Genomic DNA, 20,753 nt, shown 5'->3' with positions numbered 1-20,753 from the left:
TGTCACATTTTCTAAGGCTGCCAAAACCAAGTACCAGAAACAGGGTGGCTTTAAAATCCCAGCTGCGCAGAGCCTGAGGCAGGAGGATCACAGGTTGGAGGCCAGCTTGGGCGACCTAGTGAGAGCTGCCTCGGGCATACACGACAGACCCATGGCTTCCCTCATGCTGGAGCCCTGGCCAGCTCCTCCAGCCTGCTTTTAAGCCCAAGCTCCAGGACAAATAGAGCAACTCTGATTAGGGGTCGCTTTGAGGTACGGCCGCCTCAATTGTAAAATGCCCCGCCACAGAGGGTGATTAATCGTGTCAGGATGCTTTGTAATAAGTGCATGCATCTTTAAGTCACTTTTTTAAAAAGCTGATAAATCCTTTGAAAACACTGCAGTGATTAAGTGACTATACACACCCCAAGTCACCCCATACATAAGATTTGGGACTGTGATTTTTTTCCCACAAGGTCCAAGCAGGGGTCATGTGGCTTTAAGTCAGCGTGTGCTAGCAGTGGAAGAAACTGGATTGAATGAAAAGTTTGCAGGTTTCCTCACTGCTTTTACTTTCCTGACAGATGAGACAAGGATTGCTTGGGAGAAGCACATATTTCAGTGTTTTGAAGCATAAATCTTGACAGAGAGAAGTTGCATAGGTGGCACTGGGTCACCCTGGCATCCAAGCCAAACAGGGCTCTGACATCACAGAACAGAGGCTCTCAGAGATCCACTCACCTCCTGTCCCTCTCCTAAAGTGACAGACAAGAAGCCTTAGCAGATCAGCGAGACACCCACTGGTGAAGAGAATTTTCAGTCCGTGTTCTCTGGGGCTGGGGTTCCTCACGGGGCTTTAATCTCACTCGGGTGAGGGGTCCTGGGGAAACTCGCGGTTGTCCCAGAGAGAGAGGCGGGAGCCCGTCAGCATGGCTCCACAGCCACAGTGGGCAGAGACCCCAAGTCAGGACGGCCAGCGGTGGGGCTGGTGCCACACCAGGGTTGGACTTCCGTCACCAGAAACTGCCCTCTGGCTGCCAGCAGATAGATACCAAGACAGGCCCTGAGGACCTGACCCTTCAGGTTGCTAACCAAGGATGAGGCATTTCAAAAGTGTAGCTGTTACTGCTATCTGAGAGGAATTGGTTCTGCCATCCTCACAGAGACCAAAACCTGGGCTCTTAACTGTCCATCCCGCTGCCTCAGCCTCCCATGGTGCTGGGATTACAGGTGTGTGTCACCACCCCCACCCTTCTGTATTCTTGAAGTCATCTCTAGGATACTCATGCTAACTAATGCAATGTAAATGCTGCATAAATAGCCATACTATACTATTTTAGGAAAAAAGATGACTGAAAGTGTACATGTTTAGTGCAGATGCAGTTTTTGTCCTAAATATTTTTGATCTGTGTTGGTTGGCTCTGGGGAGCAGGACACACACAGAGAGAGTGCCAAGTGTCCTTTTGTTACACCCCTGATTGTGCAACAGGAAGGGGCAAAGCCCTGCTCCCTGCCCCAGCCAAGAAGAGACACAATCTGGTTCCTCTCGGGATGAATGACCCCACTGTGCCTTCCGGGGAGCTGGCTCTTTCCCAGGTGCCACCGAACAGGTGTGGCAGCAGCTGGATTCTGACTTGCGGCCACACCACACGGCCAGGTGCCTGTAGGGTCTGTGGCCATGCAGATATGGAAGCCTGAGGAGGGTTTGCGAGTGTCGAGTTTTAAAACGGACAAACCCAAATTGAACAGGCTGTCCTTGACCTCTCAGCAGCCAGGCCTGGCTGGTAGATAAAGAACCTTGGCAGAGCCCGGAGCAAGAATTCCATTACCTCTCTCAGCCCCTCCTCAACAAGGGCTCCATTATACTGGTTTTCAAATTCTGCCCAGAGTTCCTTCCCAGACAACCACACACAGTCATTTCCTAGGCCTGCAGGAGGCCAAAGATAACATGACAGGAAGCGGAGCAGCCACAGTTAATAGGGAATTAATAACAGCAATTTGTACTTTCGGAGACTGTCTGCCAGAGTTAGGCCCGTGGGACATCCTTTTGCTTACTCTTTGGTCTCTCATTACTACGTCCTTGTCCTTGAGGGGCTCCAGGAAAACGGTGGAGAACATATCTGTCAAGAGTCAATTTGTTGTTCACTTATATTCACCAGCTTCGTATGTTTTTTCATTTTTTTCAAAAATGTTTTGGGGAGCTAGGGGTGTAGCTCAGTGGTACACATGTGCTTAGCACGCTCACCCTGGGCTTGGCACGCACACGTATGCACAGACACGTGCCCACAAGGTTGTGCATATGCACCATCCTTCACAACTCCTTGTCATATGCCTTTGTTACTTTACTTCGATTTTTTTGGAAGGAGGTGGGAATTTTCCTCAATCTCAGAATGATTTTTATACTTTTTGTAAACTTTTGTGCTTTTTGTCAGTTTCATTTGTTCAGATTATTTCACTTCTTTTTGTTGTCATTGTGGTTGTACTGGGGATTGGACTTAGGGGTCTTTGCACCAAACTACACTCCCAGCCCTTTTTTTTTTTTTTTTTTTTTAGAGGAGTCTCATTGCTTCTTGGCCTTTTGACTAGGATCAAGCTCATTGCTTCTTGGCCTTTTGACTAGGATCAAGTATTTTGAGGGGTCTTGGTAAGTCACTCCGTTGCCCAAGCTTGACTCAAACTTGTGACCCTTCTGCTTCAGCTTCTGAGAGCACTGGGGTTACAGTGTGAACTTGCACTGTTGGCCAGTAACTGACTTCATAATGTGCTACCACGCCTGTGTGCGTGTGCGTGTGCGTGTGCAGTGCTGAGGGTTGAACCCAGGGCCTCATGCATGCTACAGCAGCAAGTGCTCTACCACTGAGCTGTAGTCCCAGGCCCCTACTTGTGAGGCCCCTACTGCTTACTGGGATGGCTTCCCACTCACCTTGATTTACAGTACTTCTCCCTCAGGAAGGAGCATCTTTCTGTAAGCATGGCTTTTCCTCCTTTACAAGAGACAGGCATGTTCTCGAGGTTTGTGAGCACTGAAAGAAAACACCTTTTGTTTTTGAACTAGTATTAAACTTAAAAAGTATGTCCACTTTCCACATTAACTTCTTTTGAAATTAAGTCTTTGAATAGGTAATCCACATACATGGCTTACAACTTACAGGGAACAGAAAGGAACATAGTAGATGGGTGTGGGAGTGAAAACTTGTAATCCCAGCACTTGGGAGTCTGAGGATCACCATGAGTTTCAGGCCAACTTGGGCTACATACTGAGTTCAAGATCAGCCTGAATGACAAACTACATAACGATATTCTGTCCCAAAACATGAGAAAAGAAAATAAATAAATTAAAAAGGAACATAGTAGAAACAGTCCCTTGTCTCCGGTCTCCCAACAGAAACTTATTCTCATTGCCCGGAGTATTTTTCAAGTGATCTGTTCACATCTAAGTAACTACAGAACTTTTTTTTTTCCACTTTTACTTTTTAAACAGTTAAACTAATGTTCTACAATATTTAATTAGTTTTCACAAAGCTTTCTGCATTGGTTAATCTTCTTGTTACTGGGACAAAAGATGCAAGAACTTAAAAGGAGAGTTTATTTTGGCTTATGATTTTAGTGAGTGCAGTCAATGGTTGGCCGTCTCCAAGACAGTAATGTGTGGCAAAGATCATGGCGGAGGAGAGCTCTTCAACTCTTGGGAACCAGGAAGCAAAAGAAGGGAAGAACCAGGGACAAGAACACACCCTTCGAGGTCATACCCTCAGGGACCCACCTTCAACCAGGGCCTACCTCCTAATGGCACACTCAGCTAACGAACCCATCAGTTGATAAACCCACTGATGAATGCAGCAGCCTATAATCCAATTACTTCCACGTACATGAGACAGGGGAGGGGCACATTGTAGATCTAAACACTTTCTTAAAGAATAAAATCTTCCTACAGAAATGACAATTTTTGATACGTCTGAAAAGAATTCTGGTTTAGTATGAAAATTAAGGTGAACGGGATTTCTCTAGACAACTCATTAAACTCTCTAAATGATACTTTTAGATCTCAACACACTCATGACCTTGAAATTTAAAACTTTCCCAAATGAAAATGATAACCCCTAGGTAGGACAAAAACACAAGCTTGTGACTTTATTAATTTATGTTGTTTACCATGCATTCAGCAAAAGCTATTTTATATTTTGTAAACTAATTTATACAATAAGCTACCCAGTTATACTAGTAGATTGGTATCATGAAATTATTGAAAAACAGTACCATACTTAAGTCACTAAGCACAACTCTTCTTGTACCCTTCCAAATGAACAAGTGTACCTTCTAGAGTTTAGATTTTGTCTCTCAAAGGCTCATGTTTTAAAGGCTGGGTCCCCACCTTGGCACTACTGGGAGGTGATAGAAACTGTAAAAAGTAGGGCTGCTGGCACAATGGTACAAGCCTGTAATTCAGCACTCTGGGATGCAGAGGCAGGAGGGTCCCAAGCTCAAGCCCAGCCTGAGCAAAATGCTGAGACCCTATCTTAAAACAAAAAATTGTAGCACAGTGCTAAAGTCCGGGGTTCTATCAAAAAAAGACATAGGGCCTAGTTGGGCTTCAGGTTATTTGAGGCATGCTCTTGAAGTGGACAGCAGAACCCAAATCTCTTCCTTTCTTCCTCAATTTGCTTCCAGGTCATGAGGTGAAGTTTTGCCCAGTGGCATGCTCCCCCACCATAACTCCCTGCCCTTACTCATCACAGGCTGGACTCACTCAAACTTTGAGCCAAAATAAACTTTTCTCTCTATAAGTTGATCTCTCTCAGGTGTTCATTGTAGTACTAGAAAGCTGACTAATACTGTGCCAGGAAAACAATTAGATATCCTTGCCATTTGTGTAAGATTATTTATGCAAAAGTAAAGTCAGGATCATAAACCCAGAATTTATGAAGCCCAGGACATGAATTGCCTTCTCTCTCAACATCAAGCCCACTGGTCCTGACATCACTCTAGGGAATGACACAAACCATGTTTTTTGTTTTTATTTTTTTTGGTACCTGGGATTGAACTCGGGTCCTTGTGCTTGTGAGGCAGGCAGCGGAACCACTGAGCTAAATCCCCAGCCTCCAAACCATGTTAGTATTCATGATCTATCTTCTTGTCCAACCTTACTCAAAACAATCTGGGGATATCTAATGGAGAAAGGGAGAATCCAGAATAAATCCAGAATAAAGCACTCTTACAGCTCAACCATTAGCAGACATAATTGGAGGAGGCAGCACCAAAAAAGATACATGAAGACTCAAGAGCCCACGAAAAGACACTCAGTAGCTTTGGTCATCAGAAAGACAAATCACAGCAAGACATCTCTGCACACTGATCAGAACGGCTAAACTGAGGCCAGGCGTGGTGGTGCACACCTGTCATCTCAGCACTTAGGAGGCTGAGGCAGGAGGATCGCTGTAAGTTCAAGACCAGCCTGGGCTACATAGTGAGACCCTGTCTCATAAAACAAACAAACAAACACTTGCTTTCCTTTTGTTGTTTGGTAAAGGTATATTTTGTCTTCATAAGCCTCAAGAGAAAGGTGATTTTTCTTAAAAAAAAAAAAAAAAAAAAAAAGAGTTAATTCCTCTAAAGACACAGCAAAAAAACAACAACAAAAACCTAAAGAAAAGAAAGAAGAAACTATAATGAATATAATGAAGATTGTAATGTATGGCCTGCTTGAAGGACCTGGCGAGATTCTGTAATGCAGGTCACTGAATACTTCTGCTGGCGGCCTGGGATGATAGGATGTTGCCAGTGAGACGTGTTTGACACAAAGGATTAAAAGACCGAGTTTGTTGATGCACGTCACACCGCTTCCGTGTATAAACCATACCAGTGAGGAGACCACTGACGCCCTCTCCCACACTGGAAGGGGGAGAGCTCCCCAGAACCACCTGTGAAGTTTATACGGCTGTCATGCGCATCACCTGCACAGCTGTTTTAAGTTCCTGAGACAAGCGAGTCTACTCTAAATGAGCCATTAACAATACAGGGTTTCACATGCTTCTTTGTGCTAATGGTTATTTTTTTAAAAGGCAAATAAAAAATGTAACAAACAAACAAAAAAAAACCTGGAAAGCAAGCTACTCCTAAAAGCAGTTATTAGGCAAGAACCTGAGGGGAATGCAGAGGTGAGATGCAGCGCCTTCTGTCCACATACAGCAGAACTGTTTTACGGAATCTTCAGGCACATGGATTTTACGTGGCTCTTGAAAACCTAGCAACTATCTGCCATGATGACCTCTCATGTATGTTATGCTCCTAACATAAAACCCTCTTGGAAGAAAAATATTCTAGAGTTCAAATTCCAGAACAATGATCCTACCGATATAGCCAACTTTTATAGGAGCTCCCAGCATTTACTTAAGTCATGCAGTATTTGGAAAATCAGGTTGTCCAGGCGGAAGAATCTCCTACAAATTTTATTGGTTTATTTCCATTGTGTTTGACCTTTAAAATTCTTGCTGTGTAAAATAAACTATCTGCAACCCCCAAACTCCACGAGATGCTGTCTTTCTAGTTTGTGTTTAAGGTCATGTTTCACAGCGTGGTACATTTTGTATTGGTTTTGGTTACAGGTATCAAAGTTTCTTTATGTCATGCTGAAATAAATTCATATGTACAAAGGATATTTTAGGTTTGTGCATTACAGAGTTCTACAATGTTCTAATAACAGAGACTCCTCTCTCTATATAAATAAATACAGGCAATGTTGGTTAGTCAGTTGATCAATTTCAAAGAGCAAAACTGAAAACAGAAAGAAAGAACTCAGTATCTCAACATAATAGCAAGGGCAATGATCACAGTGGAAAAGTTATATTTGTATATGGCAGTAAGTTATATTAGTAGAATTTCAGGGCTGAAAGATACATTTCAAGATCATTTGGCCTGATATTCATCAGTTTCTACCCAACAGAATGAAACCCAGAAGATGAGCAAGTTAACTAGGGCGAAATTAAGCTAAATCGATGCTCTGTCTCTGGGTATCCACAGAAACGTAGGAATTTCGTTGTGATCAACTCTATACCCAAGAGATCCAGCCTGTCTTTCACCGTCTGGAATTCCGGCCACAGGAACACGGTCGTCCACAGTAGGAAAAGGCAAGACCATGGCATCTTGATTTTCCACCTGTGCACCAAGGTTAAAGTCGGTGTCAAACAGCAGAGGAAGTAAAGAGGTGCAGCTATGGGCCTAACAAGCTCTTGTTTCAGGGGGTGGCAGTCAGATACACAGACACTCAGAACCAATCCTGTGCTTTTCCCATCTCAAGAATCAAGGTAGGCTGTGGGGCGATGTCTGCAGATGGGGTCATTTAAGGCTGTTTAGAAATTTGCCAAGTTCTTCTCCTCTTGGTAACAGGGTTTCTCCTCCTATCTTTGGACCAGTCTTTTCCTAGAAAAAATGAGAGTATCTTAATAAGAAATTGGCTTAATATTACCTGCCTGGTTCACTAAAATCTGCCACAAATTGTAGGTAAATGGCATGCTGCTCTAGTTCAGGTCTGGAATGTTCCTCCCCAGGCCCATGTGCTGAAGGTTTGGTTCTCTGCTTCTCGTACAGGAGAGGATGGAACCTCTAAAAGGACAGGCACAGTGGGAGGTCTTTAGGTCCCTGGGGACCAGCCCTTTAAGGAGATCTTGAGACCCAGGTTACCTCCTTTTTCTTTTTCATTCTCAGCCATAAGCTGCCTCTTCCATGTTTTCACCAGGATGGGCCAGAGGCCCAAGTGCAGAAGAGCCCAAACAAACCTTTCCTCTCTGTAAGCTGCCTCAGGCATTTCGTTACAGTAACAGAAAACAGCCTAACACACATACCTTCAGCATTGCATCTCGCTCCCATTTGTAGAGGCCACAATTACTGAAAGAGAAAAGACAGATTTACCCAGTGGTGAGGTACGGGACCACACAGGCTTACTGTGCTTAAGCAAGGAGGTGCAGGCCTGTAATCCCAGCATTGGAGAGGCCGAGGCAGGAAGATACATTAGAGCCAGTCTGGGCAATTTAGCAAGAACTTGACTCAAAATTTTTAAAAGATGTAAAAAGTGCTAGGGATGTAGCTCAGTGTGAAGGCCCGGGGTTCATTTCCCAGTCCGGGGGCAGCAAATGGTCCAAGATGACCTTTGCACTATCACAGGCCAGACCTGAGGCTGCTGTAACACTAAGCACATGTGCTCAGTGCCTGGAGAGATGGTCCTGGGGCTTCAGAGACGGAGCCGCACATGGTGGTGCAGCGGGCTATGCTCGCTGCTCGGGATGAGCGCAACCTTGGTTTACATTGATGGCCGTGGGATGAGAGCAGGGCCAGAGAAAAGCACTGTTCTTGTGAAAGCACAGGTGCTACCAGCAGCCCCCAAAGAGTCTTGTGCGCTACGCTTTATGAGTGGTGCTCACTGCTTATCCTTAAGGGACAGAATTTTTCTGGTTTCCCCAGTGTTTTACACAAGCTCTTTCCATATTTTTAGCCACCTATTCTGGAGAGAAGCACTGATATACAAACACCTACTTTATGACTGCAAAGCCATAAAGTTAAATATAGTCTCCAATGATTTAAATTAAATAAACATAAAACAACATGGGGTTAAAGGGACGTCTACAAATGAAGGCAAAGACAAAAACCCCAGTAGGAAAATCAATGAGATACAAACAGAAAATCATAGGAAATTCAACGGCTAGGAAGCACATGAAAAGATAACTGAAATTACTGATAACTACATATGTAAAAGTTTAAACAGTGCTGAGAAAATTGTATTTAAAAACTGTGTTGAACACAGTGGTGAGTGCTTATAATCCCAGCAACTTGGGAGGCTGAAGCAGGAGGATTGCAAACTCAAGGCCAGCCTGGGCAACTGAACATGATTCAAAAATTTTTTAAAAGGGCTGGGGATGTCTCTTAGCCTTCCCTGGGTTCAGTCCTCAGTACCACAGAAACAAAACACAACAACAAAAATGGGCCGAGGAAAACAGAACAAAACCCTCAAAACAAAAACAATCCAAACTGTATTTGTGCTCCTTGGCAAGGATGTCAGTGAGGACCGGGGGTACCTGGGAGATCCCTGTGCAGGCCTGGGGGAGGACGGGTGGCCCCGGCCACTCCGACAGCAGCCCGGGGACATCTATCCTGCGGACATCCAGGGCACGAGGGTCAGGAGAGCGGCGCAGGTAGCACCCGGGCTCCCAGAGATGAACCCTGCCTGGCGCTGGTCCGCGCACACAGCATCCGCCAGAAACACGGCGGCTGTGACGGAGCAGAGGTGGCTGAGGACCAGCGAGCCGGGAAGCACAGCGGACACGTGCGACATCACGCTGTTTACACCAAGCACAGATGCGTGCGACACTGAAGCAAGAACAAAGAGGACAACATGACTCCTCAGAGGATGGCGGAGAGAGCGAAGCAGATAAAGGACGAAGAGGACGAAGAGGGCACGAAGTGGACCCAAGAGGCAGCACTGTAAAGACGCGGTCTTTAACCCTTTCAGAATATTCTCCCTCCTCCTTGCCGCTTTCTGAAGCAGTTCTGGAGGCCCCTTCCGGGAGGGTCTTTATCAGGGGTGGTCCGAAGTCTGGAAAATTTTGCTGCGAGGTGCCAGCCGACGCAAGGCCGCTCACGAAGTGTCCTCATCCACCCGTTCACTGGATCTGGCGCCGTGAACGAGCACGAGAGGCAAACACTTTGAGCTGATCCAGGACAGCGCGACGGTCACGACAGCAGAGGAGACCGCGGGAGAGGACCTCCAGAACTGCCTCAGAGACGGCGGGAACGCTGGGCTAAGTGCGAGGAGAGGGAGGCAGGCTGAGGGGTTAGCGGCGGTGCGTCCTTCACCGTGTAAAAGGAAAAGAACCTACCCTCTAATCACACCAGCCCACCCTGCACACTTCTTCACTCTTTGTTCAAGACACATTTTTAAGGCTCTGTTAGGGGCCAGGCACTGACAGCACCCGACGTGCTGGGGATTCAGCAGCGAGCAGTGAGGAGCATCCCGCGGGACACCGCCAGGGTGAACCCCGCCCGGCACAGACAGCCCTCACTCGCCCTTCTTATACCTGCAGTGCTTCTTCGGGAGCCGGTCAAGAGAGACGCTTCTGTTTCCGCAGGGACACTTGAAAAACCTCTTCAGGCCGTCGTGCCAGCGGTAGTCGTGCCGCGCGCTGACGCAGGTCTCCAGAGGCTTGAAGTGGGTGTAGGCGCACTGCAGACCGAGGCAAACCGCACAGCCAGTGAGGGGCTGTGAAGGCCGGACGCGGAGGCAGCCTCTCCTCCACGCCTGCCAGGTCCCGGCGGGCACTCGGCCCTTCTGTCCCAGCCGCGGGGACTGCAGTGACTTTTCTGGCCTTCCCCACGCCAAGGCCATCTCTTCTAACGTGTGCCCCGCTTTCTGGTCAGGCACGAAACACAGTGGCGTTCCGTGACACGAAGACAGCAGCCAAGGCCGAAGAAGGGGAGCGCTGTGAGCCTCTCAGCAGCTTAGGCTGGGCTCGTTACAGAACACGGGCAGTTAATCCCAGGGTAAGGAAGCGCGGGGCAGCAGAGGGAGGCCGCTCAGCAGCTCTTTGATTTCTTACTACAAGATCTCAGAAAAGGACTTAAGCTTATTACTGGTCCTATTTCAGAAGCAAAAAAAAGAAAAAAAAAAAACAACGGCAGGATGACATACTCCACTTTCAGTTTTGATCTTCAAAAGTACTGAAGAGAGTAAGTAACGGGAGAAGACAAACAGGCGCTAGGAGGGTGCCTGTAATCTCTGGTCACCACACCGCGCCCAGATAAACTACTCTAGACAGCCGCACAACATGCAGAGCACGCGGAGGGTCCGCAGCAGGCAGGACAGTGCTCTCCGGAAGTTAAATGTTCCCCATTTCCTGGAACCAGAGACTGGTGAGTTATGTGGCAGAGGAGAATTAAAATGGCAGGTGGAATTAACGTTGCTAATTTAGTGAGTTAAACAAAATTTAAATTTTTTTATCGCTACACATTTGCAGTACGTAATGATTACATTCAGAGTGGGGAGCTGGTATCACTGATTTTAAGACACGGAAATGACCTCAGCTTATCTGGCTGGGCCCAATGTAAAAGACCCTTGAAAGTCGAAGTAGGCAGGAGCGGAAACCAGGGTGAAGTGCTGAGCCTGAGCTGCTGTTGCTGGTTTTAGAGATAAGAAGGGAGCCGCCCTTAAGGATGGTTCTAGAAGCTGACAAAGGCAAGGGAACAGATCCTTCCCAGAGCCTCCAGAAAGACTGACTTTAGCCTAGTGAGAGCCAAACTTTTACAGAACAAAACACAAATGTGTGCGTTTTAGGCTCCTGGGTCTGCAGTAATTTGTTACAGCAGCAACAGGAAACAGATACACCAACCACATCCTTAGGCGCGCAGTGAAAGCGGCCACCGGAGGGAAAATGCGAATGGCGAGCTGTGCTTCAAATTATGTTTTGATTCATCCTCTTCTCTTGCCCTCCTGACTATAAACTTGCACAAGGAATCCTTACATTTGGGTGGTGGCTCATTCAAGCCTGATCCCCAGTATAAGAAAAACTAAGGTTTTCAAAAGAATAGAGAAAAGTATACCGCGCAGGCCAAGAATCATCGCCTTCTTGCGCATTTATGGGCTGAGAAGGGAAGGTGTGTCCAGTAAGAACTTCCCCCATCCCATTTAAACATGGACCTTGAAGAACAGAGAACTTGGAATTCTGTAACAGATTTGTGCTAAGAGTTCTACAAATACGGACAGTAATACACTTGTGATTCATTCACGCTCAGACTTGAGGTTCAATGTGGTAGGTTAAGAGCCAAGAGTGGGAGATCACAGCATGGGATGGGAAGTGAATCCCGGGGCTCGGGGGCTGTGCATGTTGGACCGAGGCGTCGGAACATGAGACGGAGCGCTAAGAACCCGAGACCCGGCAGCCAGAGAGGAAAGGCGGTCACACCACTGCACACGGGGGCTGCGGTCAAACAGAGGACCTCCCTGGCAATGCTCCACCCCAGAGCTCCACGGATGGGTCCGGCAGAGCCTGCTCCTCGCCTATCCCAGGCTGTTTGTCTCTCACCCTCTTACACAACCCCACATTTCACAGCTTCTTAATGTTCTCTTTATGGTTTGATCAAACATATGCCCAAAAGGGTGTTGAAGGCTTCATTGTGGACGGGTTTTGGGGAAGGGACTGAATCACCAGGGCTCTAATCATATCAAGTGGATTAATCCACTTGTGAGATCATAATTTGCTGGTATTATTGGGAGGTGATGTCAACAGGCGCTGGGGCCCCGCTGACGGGAGTGGGTCTCGGGGTGTGACTGTGGGACTGTATCTCGTCCCAGCTCCTTTCTCTGACTCTTTCCTCCTCTCTCCGCTTCCTGGTGGCCATGAGGTGAGCAACTTTCCTGGGCCACACCCTCCACCGTGTTTCTGCCTGTCATGGGCCTAGAAGCAGAGGAGCTGACTATGAACCAAAACCGCCAGGACCCGGAGCCAAAATAAACACCGGCTCAGTTGTCTGTCTCGGGTATTTGTCACAGTGGCACGAAGCTCACACCGCCCTGTGTCTCACTCACCGTCCTACAGGTCACCACGCGACATTTCACTTCTTTGATGCTTCTCATCTTTTCTTCCATTTGTTCTTTTTTCACCAGTGGCTCAAAGTAGCGTTCTTGGAGCTCAGCCTCGGCCTGAAGGATGAAACACACATGAAGAGTTGTACCAAATCCAAGATGGCTTCAGGAAGTTCAGTAAGAACGATTCAGTAATTACTCCAATAACTCAGTTCATTAATAACCGAAATAGAACTGAAGAGACAAGCTAGAAGTCAGAGGACCCTAGACAGCACCTCAATGAACTGCAAAGCAAAGAACCCATAAAACGTGTGTGTGGGGAGCCATGAAAGCACTGGTGATTTTTAAAACACTAAATACAAATAAAAAACCACTACCATTACTATTATGTTTTTGCAATGCCAGAGATTGAACCCAGGGCCTCACATCTGCCAGGCAAGTACTCTACCACTGACCCACATCCTAGATCTTTTTTATTTTAAAAGAGTCTTGCTACGTCGCCCAGGCTGATCTTAAACTCAAAGTCCTCCCGAGTAGCTGGGACCACAGGTGTGCACCACCTTGTCCAGCACCACTAACATTATTAACAGGTTCATCAGAGCCAGCGTGCACCAGAAAGCATTTTCTTTTGCTGTCTCAATATAGGCTGGCACAGGAAGATCAGAAAGCCCCCGGGAACAACAGCCCGCCTGTTCGGCACTGGTCCCCGGACCCAGCGCTTGCAGTGGAGTAAGGATGAGGGCAGCACACAGTGGGCCAGCTCTGGAGTTAGTGCATCCGGCAAGCAAGATGGCCTGGTGCCCTTAGGAGGAGGACGCTCAGCTCTCCAGCCTGCAGGGTGAGTCTCCCATCTCTCCAGATTTATAAACCGCGTCCTTAGCTGGGTGAGGCAGCACACATCCATAATTCCAGCTCTCCAGGAAGCTGAGGCAAGAGGATTACAAGTTTGAGTCCAGCCTGGGCAACTTAGTGAGACCTTGTTTCAAAATTTAAAAAGAAACAAAATAACTTGGGATATAGCTCAGGATAAAGATCCTAGATTCAACCCGAGTACCAAAAATAAAAACATAAAAAATAAAAAAACAAACTAACAAACCAGTCATGTCACTTCTTAATTCAAAGGGCGGGAACGCCACTAGCCGCCCAAGCGTCGGGGCGACTACACTCTGCAGTGCAGACTGGTCCCCACACCACACACCTGTGCACGACTGTGTGTGTCCCACAGGACGCCTACCCAGCACTGCAAACTGCCTGTGTGCTTTTACTTTACACTGAGTGTCCCGAGAGTCCAACAGGGCGACTCCAGTGTGCACCGAGGGCCCGCTGCACTTTGGGTCCCCAGACAGCTGTCTAAAAAAATCACTATGACCAGAGAAATGGGGCTCTGGAACCTCAGTTTCCTACATGCGTCCTCGCTTCTGCTCTCACAAGCCCAAGCTCCAGCGATTTTGTTATTTCTTCTAAGATAGTTTGTGCCCAAGCATTACGTAATGAAATACTTACTTTTATCATAACTTTCCTTTTCATTATTTACATCAGTCAGCATATTACATTGACAATTTTTAGATTACTGGTATAATTTGTACTTTCTATGGGTTTTATTGCGAGATAATAAGGCCACAACCCCAAGTCTGTTATTGCCGGGGATGGTAGTGCATGCCTATTGTAATCCCAGCACTCAGGAGGCTGAGGCAGGAAGGCTGCTGGGGCTGAACTACATAGCAAGACCCTGACTCACACTAAACAAAACAAAAACTATTTGTTATTTAAAAGAAATATAAGGAGTGATGGAGTTAACTTACTGATACTGATTTAGAACATTTGAAGTGCCAATATAAAATCATTCAAGTGAAAAAAAAAAACCTTCTCATATGGCTGGGCAGAAAAGTGACTAGTATTTAGTGTGTTAAATAGCCCCAACTACATGCAAACATTTTTACAACAGTGGGGTCTATTTAAATAATAATAGATCAATTGCTGACAAAGGCAAAGATAAAATCCATCGGAACTGTCCCTGCTCTTCCAAGCTGACCAAACAGGCGGCAGGGCAGCCTCTTCCTGCAGCGCAGGTGAATAAAGACTCTCAGTCCCACAGCAAAGTCACTCAGGTTCCAGGCACTGTCGCCTCCCCAGTCTCCAGGGCTCTTACCTCCTTCAGGATGCCCGTGTGCTTTGACTTTGCCTTTAGAATGTTCTGAAATTCCTCAGACTCCAGGTAGGCGAGCTGCTCTCTCCTCTTTTTCTGTGCAGGCTCTAACTCGTCCTCAGCTAGTGGAGAGAAGAGCATCCCAGAGGATGGGGGAGCAGTGTCCTCCCCCCGCCCCAGCACTGGCTTTCTCGGCCTCGAGGGCCAGCACGTGGGCACTGGAAGCGAGCTGAGAATGTGCGCAAAGGAAAGACCCGACCACTGGACCAGGACCAGGGAGCGGAGGACGGTAATAGAGCAACATTCACTTTCAAATGACATAGCCAGCTTCAGAGTCTGACAAATAAAAACAGAATTCTATTCCTTTCAAAGCAGAATCTTCACACCAACACGTACGTGCAAAAATCCAATGGGAAATTCTTTCCCAACTCTTCAGATTACACATAATTTCAATTTAATGTGATTATAAAAACAGTCGCTCAAATTGCAAAAATCCACTTAGGCAGGGCGTGGTGGTACAGGCCTATAATCCCAGCACTCAGGAGGCTGAGGCAGGAGGACCGCCATGAGTTCAAGGACAGCCTGGGCTACATAGTGACTTCAGGGCTGGTCTGAACTACACAGCAAGCAGAACAACCACCACCACCAATCCTACCTATACATTCTACAGAGGGAACACATGTGAAAGAAAGGGCTGACATTAGGGTGCTGGTTACAGTCTGGGACATTCCCTTCCCTTATCAATGGGCCGTCTCGCCCACGGCGGTACCTTCAGGAGAAAACGTGTTGTTCTTCTCTGCACGTTCTTTTACTTCCTGTACATCCTGGGGGTTCTTCTGCTTCCTTGTAATGCTGTTTGGGTTTGTTTTTGTGAGAATTTGGCCTTTTGCCCTTAACTTGGAAATAGCAGCTAACTAGAAAAAACAGAAGAGAGGGAAGAAAGAACTAAGAAGACCAGACGGGTGCAGAGGGCCCAGAGGCCCTTCCCATTGACCAGTGGAGCCCACACTAGTAACATGATCGTTAAATGTAACAGCACAGAAAATAAAAGTCTGTGAACTGATGAGGAAAGTTTCAGTTTATTTAAATCGAATATAAACAGCCTCACATCAGCTGAACTGCAGTCTTCTAGCTCTAAAAGGGAACCACAAGCCCATTTTGGAATTTTTCCAATCAAACATAGAATTCTAGATCTACCCGACTGGTTTGCAAGTGTAGGCAAACTACTTCCTTCATCAGCCTCAGTTCCTACATTTACAAAATGGGGGGAGCTGGGCACGGCGGTGCACACCTGTGATCCCAGCACTCGGGAGGCTGAGGCAGGAGGATCACCCATGAGTTTGAGGCCAGCCTGAACTAACAGCGAGGCCCTGTCTCAGAAAAGCCAAAAGTAAAAACAAAATAATTACAATAATGTGGGGTGACGACCGACAATGTCTTTCTAAGGTGGTGGCTGAGTGGGGGAATAAGCGAATACACGGAAAGCATACCCTGGGGCTTAGCGAACAGCTCAGCAGGCAGACACCACAGGCCTAGGGAAATGTGAAGAAACACATGCAACTGGCTGTCGTCACTGCTATCACCATGATGCCGCCACGCGGGCGAGGCTGGGCACAGAGAACCTCTGCCCTTCTACTGGTGTACGGAGAAGAGCGGAGGACTGATGGAGAGACCCAGAAAGTAGACGGGGGGCCCTGGGTGCGCCCCATTCCCACATCAGCCAGATCCACTTGCATCTGTCAGCGGACCACTCCGGGGCAGCACTGCCTTCGAGGAAGGGATTTCATTTTCGGAGCTGGGAATGGAACCCAGGCTTCCTGGAGGACGTCTCCTCTGTCTCCGACTTTCTTGGATTAAATTAAAGGTACTATGTGGACACGATTATCATGGCAAGTCCCTCCCACTGTACTTAGCAGGACTGGTAAACAGCTGCTCGGTGGCTTCCCGGCTGTAAGCGCACAGTTTGAAACTCAAGCTGTGTCTCACTGAAGTCAAGCGTTAAGGAGAAGAGGAGCCAGTTACCTTTTTAGCTTCCGCTAGCGCACTCAGCTTGGGTCTGGGTGGTGGGAACTCATCAAAGAACAGAACGTCGTCCCCTTCCGCAACGCCGCGTCCCAGCTGGGGCATCCACGGGGCAGCGGCTCCGCCCAGTGCAGGGAACTCGGCTCCCATTCGCGGAGACCGGGTGGGCAGCTGCCGGGATGAGCTTGGCACTTCTGGGCTTCCGACTTCACTTGAGCTTTGGAGAAATCTTTAAAGAAATATGTATTTAAACAAAAGAAAAAGAAAAAAATTGGCCGGGCATGGTGGTGCATGCCTGTAATCCCAGCAGTTGGGAGGCTGAGGCAGGAGGATCGCTGCGATTTTGAGACCAGCCTGGGCTACACAGTGAGTTCCGGAGCAGTCTGAGATATACAGTGAAACCCGGTCTCAAGAAAAAAAAAAAGCAGTAATAAAATGTATAGAAGGCTTTACACAGATGAACTCCAGAAGTCAAAGTGGACCAGAGACTCCAGGCAGCCCACCAGCTGCTAACTGGTAAAATGGTTTCCCCTCTTTGGTGAATCATTTGAATTGGCTGACACTAAGAACAATACTAGCTTTACTCACTTGTGTGGCAACCGAATTCCAACGGAATGAGCTACAATTCTTCTGCCACTTGAGAATGGATGCTGTTTCCCAAAGGCTCTGTAATAGCACAGATTATGTCTGGAAGTCCTTAACAGGAAGGCACTGTGACCAATTATAGTTACAATAATTATGCTGCTTTAAGAGCTCCAGCGGACCCTTGACTTCGGAACTTAATTTAATTTGTTCATGAGGGCTGGTTGTAACTCAGGTTCCTCTACACAACCTTCAAAGTCTCTCTCCTGCACACACACAGATCTCAGTGTCCTTAGAGAGACACTGGTCCAGGACTCCTCAATTAACCCCACACAGGAAAGGATGCTGTCATGTTCCTCCTAGAACTCTTTAAGGGTTAAATCTGTATCTGAAACCATCTGGAAGCACAAGTCACCAGTATTCACGTCTTAACTCAAGATTTTAGTCATAAGTTAAAGTTAAAATTGTGCTTTTAATGCAAATTTTTTGTACGTCAGGCCGGTTGTAACTCAAGGGGCCACTGTATTTAAAAATGGTAAACTTGAGAAATCAACTCGTCCAAACTTCTCATTTATAAATGATGAAACCAAGGCCTGATCACATTGTTCCTAGTAACACACCAGTCCAGTACCTTTTCACTACCAATGCTCTCTTCCAAACCACAGGGTGACTTTACAAAAACTACCAAACCCAGGTATGACTTGTTTAGCTAATAAATTCTGAAAAGTGTCAGACTGTGTTATGGCTTATGGTCAGATGTCACCCCAAAGCCTCATGCGCCCATAGGTGGGGCTTTGGAAGAGAATGGATCATGGGTGTGACACTGGACCGGTCCATTGACGGGTTTAGCATGGTTCTGTGTGTGGAGGATGGACTGACTGGAGAGGGAAGACCCACCTGGGTGTGGTGGCACCAACCAAGAGGCCTGTAGCCCAGATGGAAGAGAAAGGCAAAGAACGAAGTTGCGTTGCTTCCTGCCTGCCCTGCATGGACTGTTTCTCCTCTGCGATCCCCTCTGCCAGGCCGCCCTGCCTTGGAGCCAGCTGACTATGGGCCAAAACCTCTGCAAACTGTGAACCAAGTAAACCTTTCCTCCTTTAACTTGTGGGTGTCGGGAATTTTGTCCCAACAATAAGAAAGTGACTACTCATGTTTCCTTGAAAATAAGACCTAGCTAGAATATAACCAGTCTTGAAAACAGGGAGATCAAAAATACCAGCCCTGGTCAGCCTCTCCCTGTCTTACCTAGGTGCTACTCTGTGGGCAGAAAGAGTACGAGTCAGACTGTGCTGCTTTCTCACAGGTGTCTCCATTCTCCACAAAGGGCACGACCCTATACACACACACATTTTCATTTCCATATTATGGAAATATATATCTGGAGGCACAAATAAATATCTTTATAGACGTCCCAAAGTAATTTGCCTGAGAACAAACTCATTCTCGTATTTTCCCAGAGACTGTCCTCTTGGCTTTTCACCGACTTTCCTCTTCCCAGAAGTGGGACAGCTCGGTGGTTAAGCCCTGGAGCAGAACAGCTGTGAGTCAGAGTCAGACCTCCCAGTGCATCAGGAGGAACACCAGCACGGTGGCTCCGGCAGGCACCCTGAGGCCGAGTGAGGTGCCGTATCCGTGGGCAGACGGCACTGGGCGTGGCAAGCACGTGTAAACAGTGGCTTTTGTCTTCACTCAGAGAACCTGGGCCGGCTCAGGGAATCTTGATTTGTCCACCTCCCACTCCCACTTCTACCTGATTTTGCCTCTAAAACGACTCTATTTTTAATGCTCCATTTACCTGAACAAAGATCATCTACACATTTTTACCTGTACTTAAAAACCTAACTGGTGAAACAAAGAAACAAGCGCGGACAGGTAAACACACGCCTTTGCTTGCCCAACAACTCTCTTCACCCTTCGCACCTTTCTTTTCCACGGTGACGTTAACTACTCTCGTCTGGCCACCTGGTCCCAGGACTCACTCGACTAACTTGGAAGCATTTCACCTTCGGTGCTGTGTAGGCCAGGACAACAATGATGCCGACCTACATGTCAGTCCTATCTTTGAGTCTAGGAAGCCTTTCGGGGGATTCCTGAAGGAATGTTAGGTCTGCTGCTCTTACCGCCTCTGCATTTCTTCAGATTTCCTCTTTCTCATCTCCAACATCTGCTGCTTCTGCTGCTTCAGGAGGGCCGATGCTGAGATAGACTGGAAGGCAGGTTGCGGGCTCCCCAGGACCCCTAAAACACAAGCCCAACCTGAGTGGTTCTGCGAGAGGTGAAGCAACTCGTGCACACGCCCGCGGCCAGAAAAGCTGACTGTACCTGAAGTCTTGCCTTTGGCTAGATGTTTCAAGTTTCTGGCTCCAAATGTCGGCAGGTCCATCAACACCTTGAACTCCTCCGAGCAAGCCAAGCTCTTCTGTGGCATTCCTGGGACGTGCAGACACCAGTGTTACGGGACTCAAAATTCCGATCATTTCATGCCATAGGATGATTGCTCTTTAAACTCTGGGCTCATAATTTAGTCATTTGTAAATAAACCAGATGGAATGCCAAGAGAAAACCAAGAACCCATAACTTTACCATCAGATTGGTAGGACTGCATGGGTGTTTGAGTGCATTCTGTTTCTATTAATGATTAGAATACTAAGCACCTAGTACCTGTGGGGTCGTCTCATATACCACTTCTGGAGTGTGCAAGATGGGTGAGGGCTCAGGGGCACTACCAGGCCCACAAGTACAGGGTGGGCTGGTATTTCCTGATCTGGGACTAGTCTGACAAAAGGGAAAATATCTGGAGAGCATTGACCAGGAGCCTGATCCTGATTCCAATGCTGGAGGTCAAGAGTCTGACACAGATACATTAAGAAACTTGAAAAAGGGTACAAAATGAAGACACAGTTGACCAACATGCTGTTTCCTCTTAACATCCTGCCCCCAGGTTGGATGCCTTTAGCCGAGGTCGCATTATTCACTAAGCAGCTGAGGAGTCATCAGTCACCCTCAATCACTAATACTGCATTTTTAAACTGGAGAAAGAGCCGGGCGTGGTGGCACACGCCTGTAATCCCAGCACTCGGGAGGCTGAGGCAGGAGGATCGCTCGGAGTTCGACACCAGCCTGAGCTACATAACAAGTTCCAGGTCAGTCTTACTACATAGTGAGACCCTGTCTCAAAAAAACCAAAACTTGAGAAAGAAATGCAGGATGCGGAAACACAGGTACCAAGTTTTTGCTGTGCTTCCCGAATGATGGAGTTGGTGCCCTTCACAACCAGATTCGTCAGAGTGGTCTGAATCTTCTTTTTCGGAGCAACGGCAGCTGCACTGAAATGACAAGAACCACCCACAGGAAAGGGGAATCACTGAACTCCAAGCTCTGTTGAGTAGAGATGGCAGAGAATTAAATACTCGGGCATTTATGCCAACCACCAAAGCACCCCAGAGGAGCAGTAAGCAG

At 47.3% G+C, this 20,753-nt stretch overlaps 1 protein-coding gene across 12 annotated transcripts in view; it reads right to left on the bottom strand.

Moving 5' to 3' along the window:
- Positions 1 to 6,381: 6,381 nt before the first annotated feature.
- The window catches only part of Mcm10 (minichromosome maintenance 10 replication initiation factor), a 31,115-nt gene continuing 16,743 nt past the window's right edge, over positions 6,382 to 20,753 (bottom strand). For 5 of the 12 annotated variants that reach the window (XM_010621281.3, XM_010621283.3, XM_019207087.2 and 2 more), the window contains 11 exons: positions 19,617 to 19,724; positions 19,415 to 19,532; positions 17,301 to 17,378; positions 16,713 to 16,941; positions 16,181 to 16,222; positions 15,460 to 15,604; positions 14,694 to 14,812; positions 12,548 to 12,661; positions 10,044 to 10,189; positions 7,818 to 7,860; positions 6,382 to 7,395 (listed from right to left, as the gene is read on the bottom strand). In XM_010621281.3, coding sequence (XP_010619583.1) covers positions 7,312 to 7,395; positions 7,818 to 7,860; positions 10,044 to 10,189; positions 12,548 to 12,661; positions 14,694 to 14,812; positions 15,460 to 15,604; positions 16,181 to 16,222; positions 16,713 to 16,941; positions 17,301 to 17,378; positions 19,415 to 19,532; positions 19,617 to 19,724 — 1,226 coding nt within the window. In that variant the 3' untranslated portion in view covers positions 6,382 to 7,311. The other 7 variants (XM_019207084.2, XM_019207085.2, XM_019207088.2 and 4 more) reach the window with 7 other exon arrangements.

This window comes from Fukomys damarensis, unplaced genomic scaffold (genome assembly GCF_012274545.1).
Source record: "Fukomys damarensis isolate Sample0158 unplaced genomic scaffold, DMR_v1.0_HiC HiC_scaffold_19, whole genome shotgun sequence".
Taxonomy (NCBI): domain Eukaryota; kingdom Metazoa; phylum Chordata; class Mammalia; order Rodentia; family Bathyergidae; genus Fukomys; species Fukomys damarensis.
This window is presented reverse-complemented; position numbering and strand designations above follow the sequence as displayed.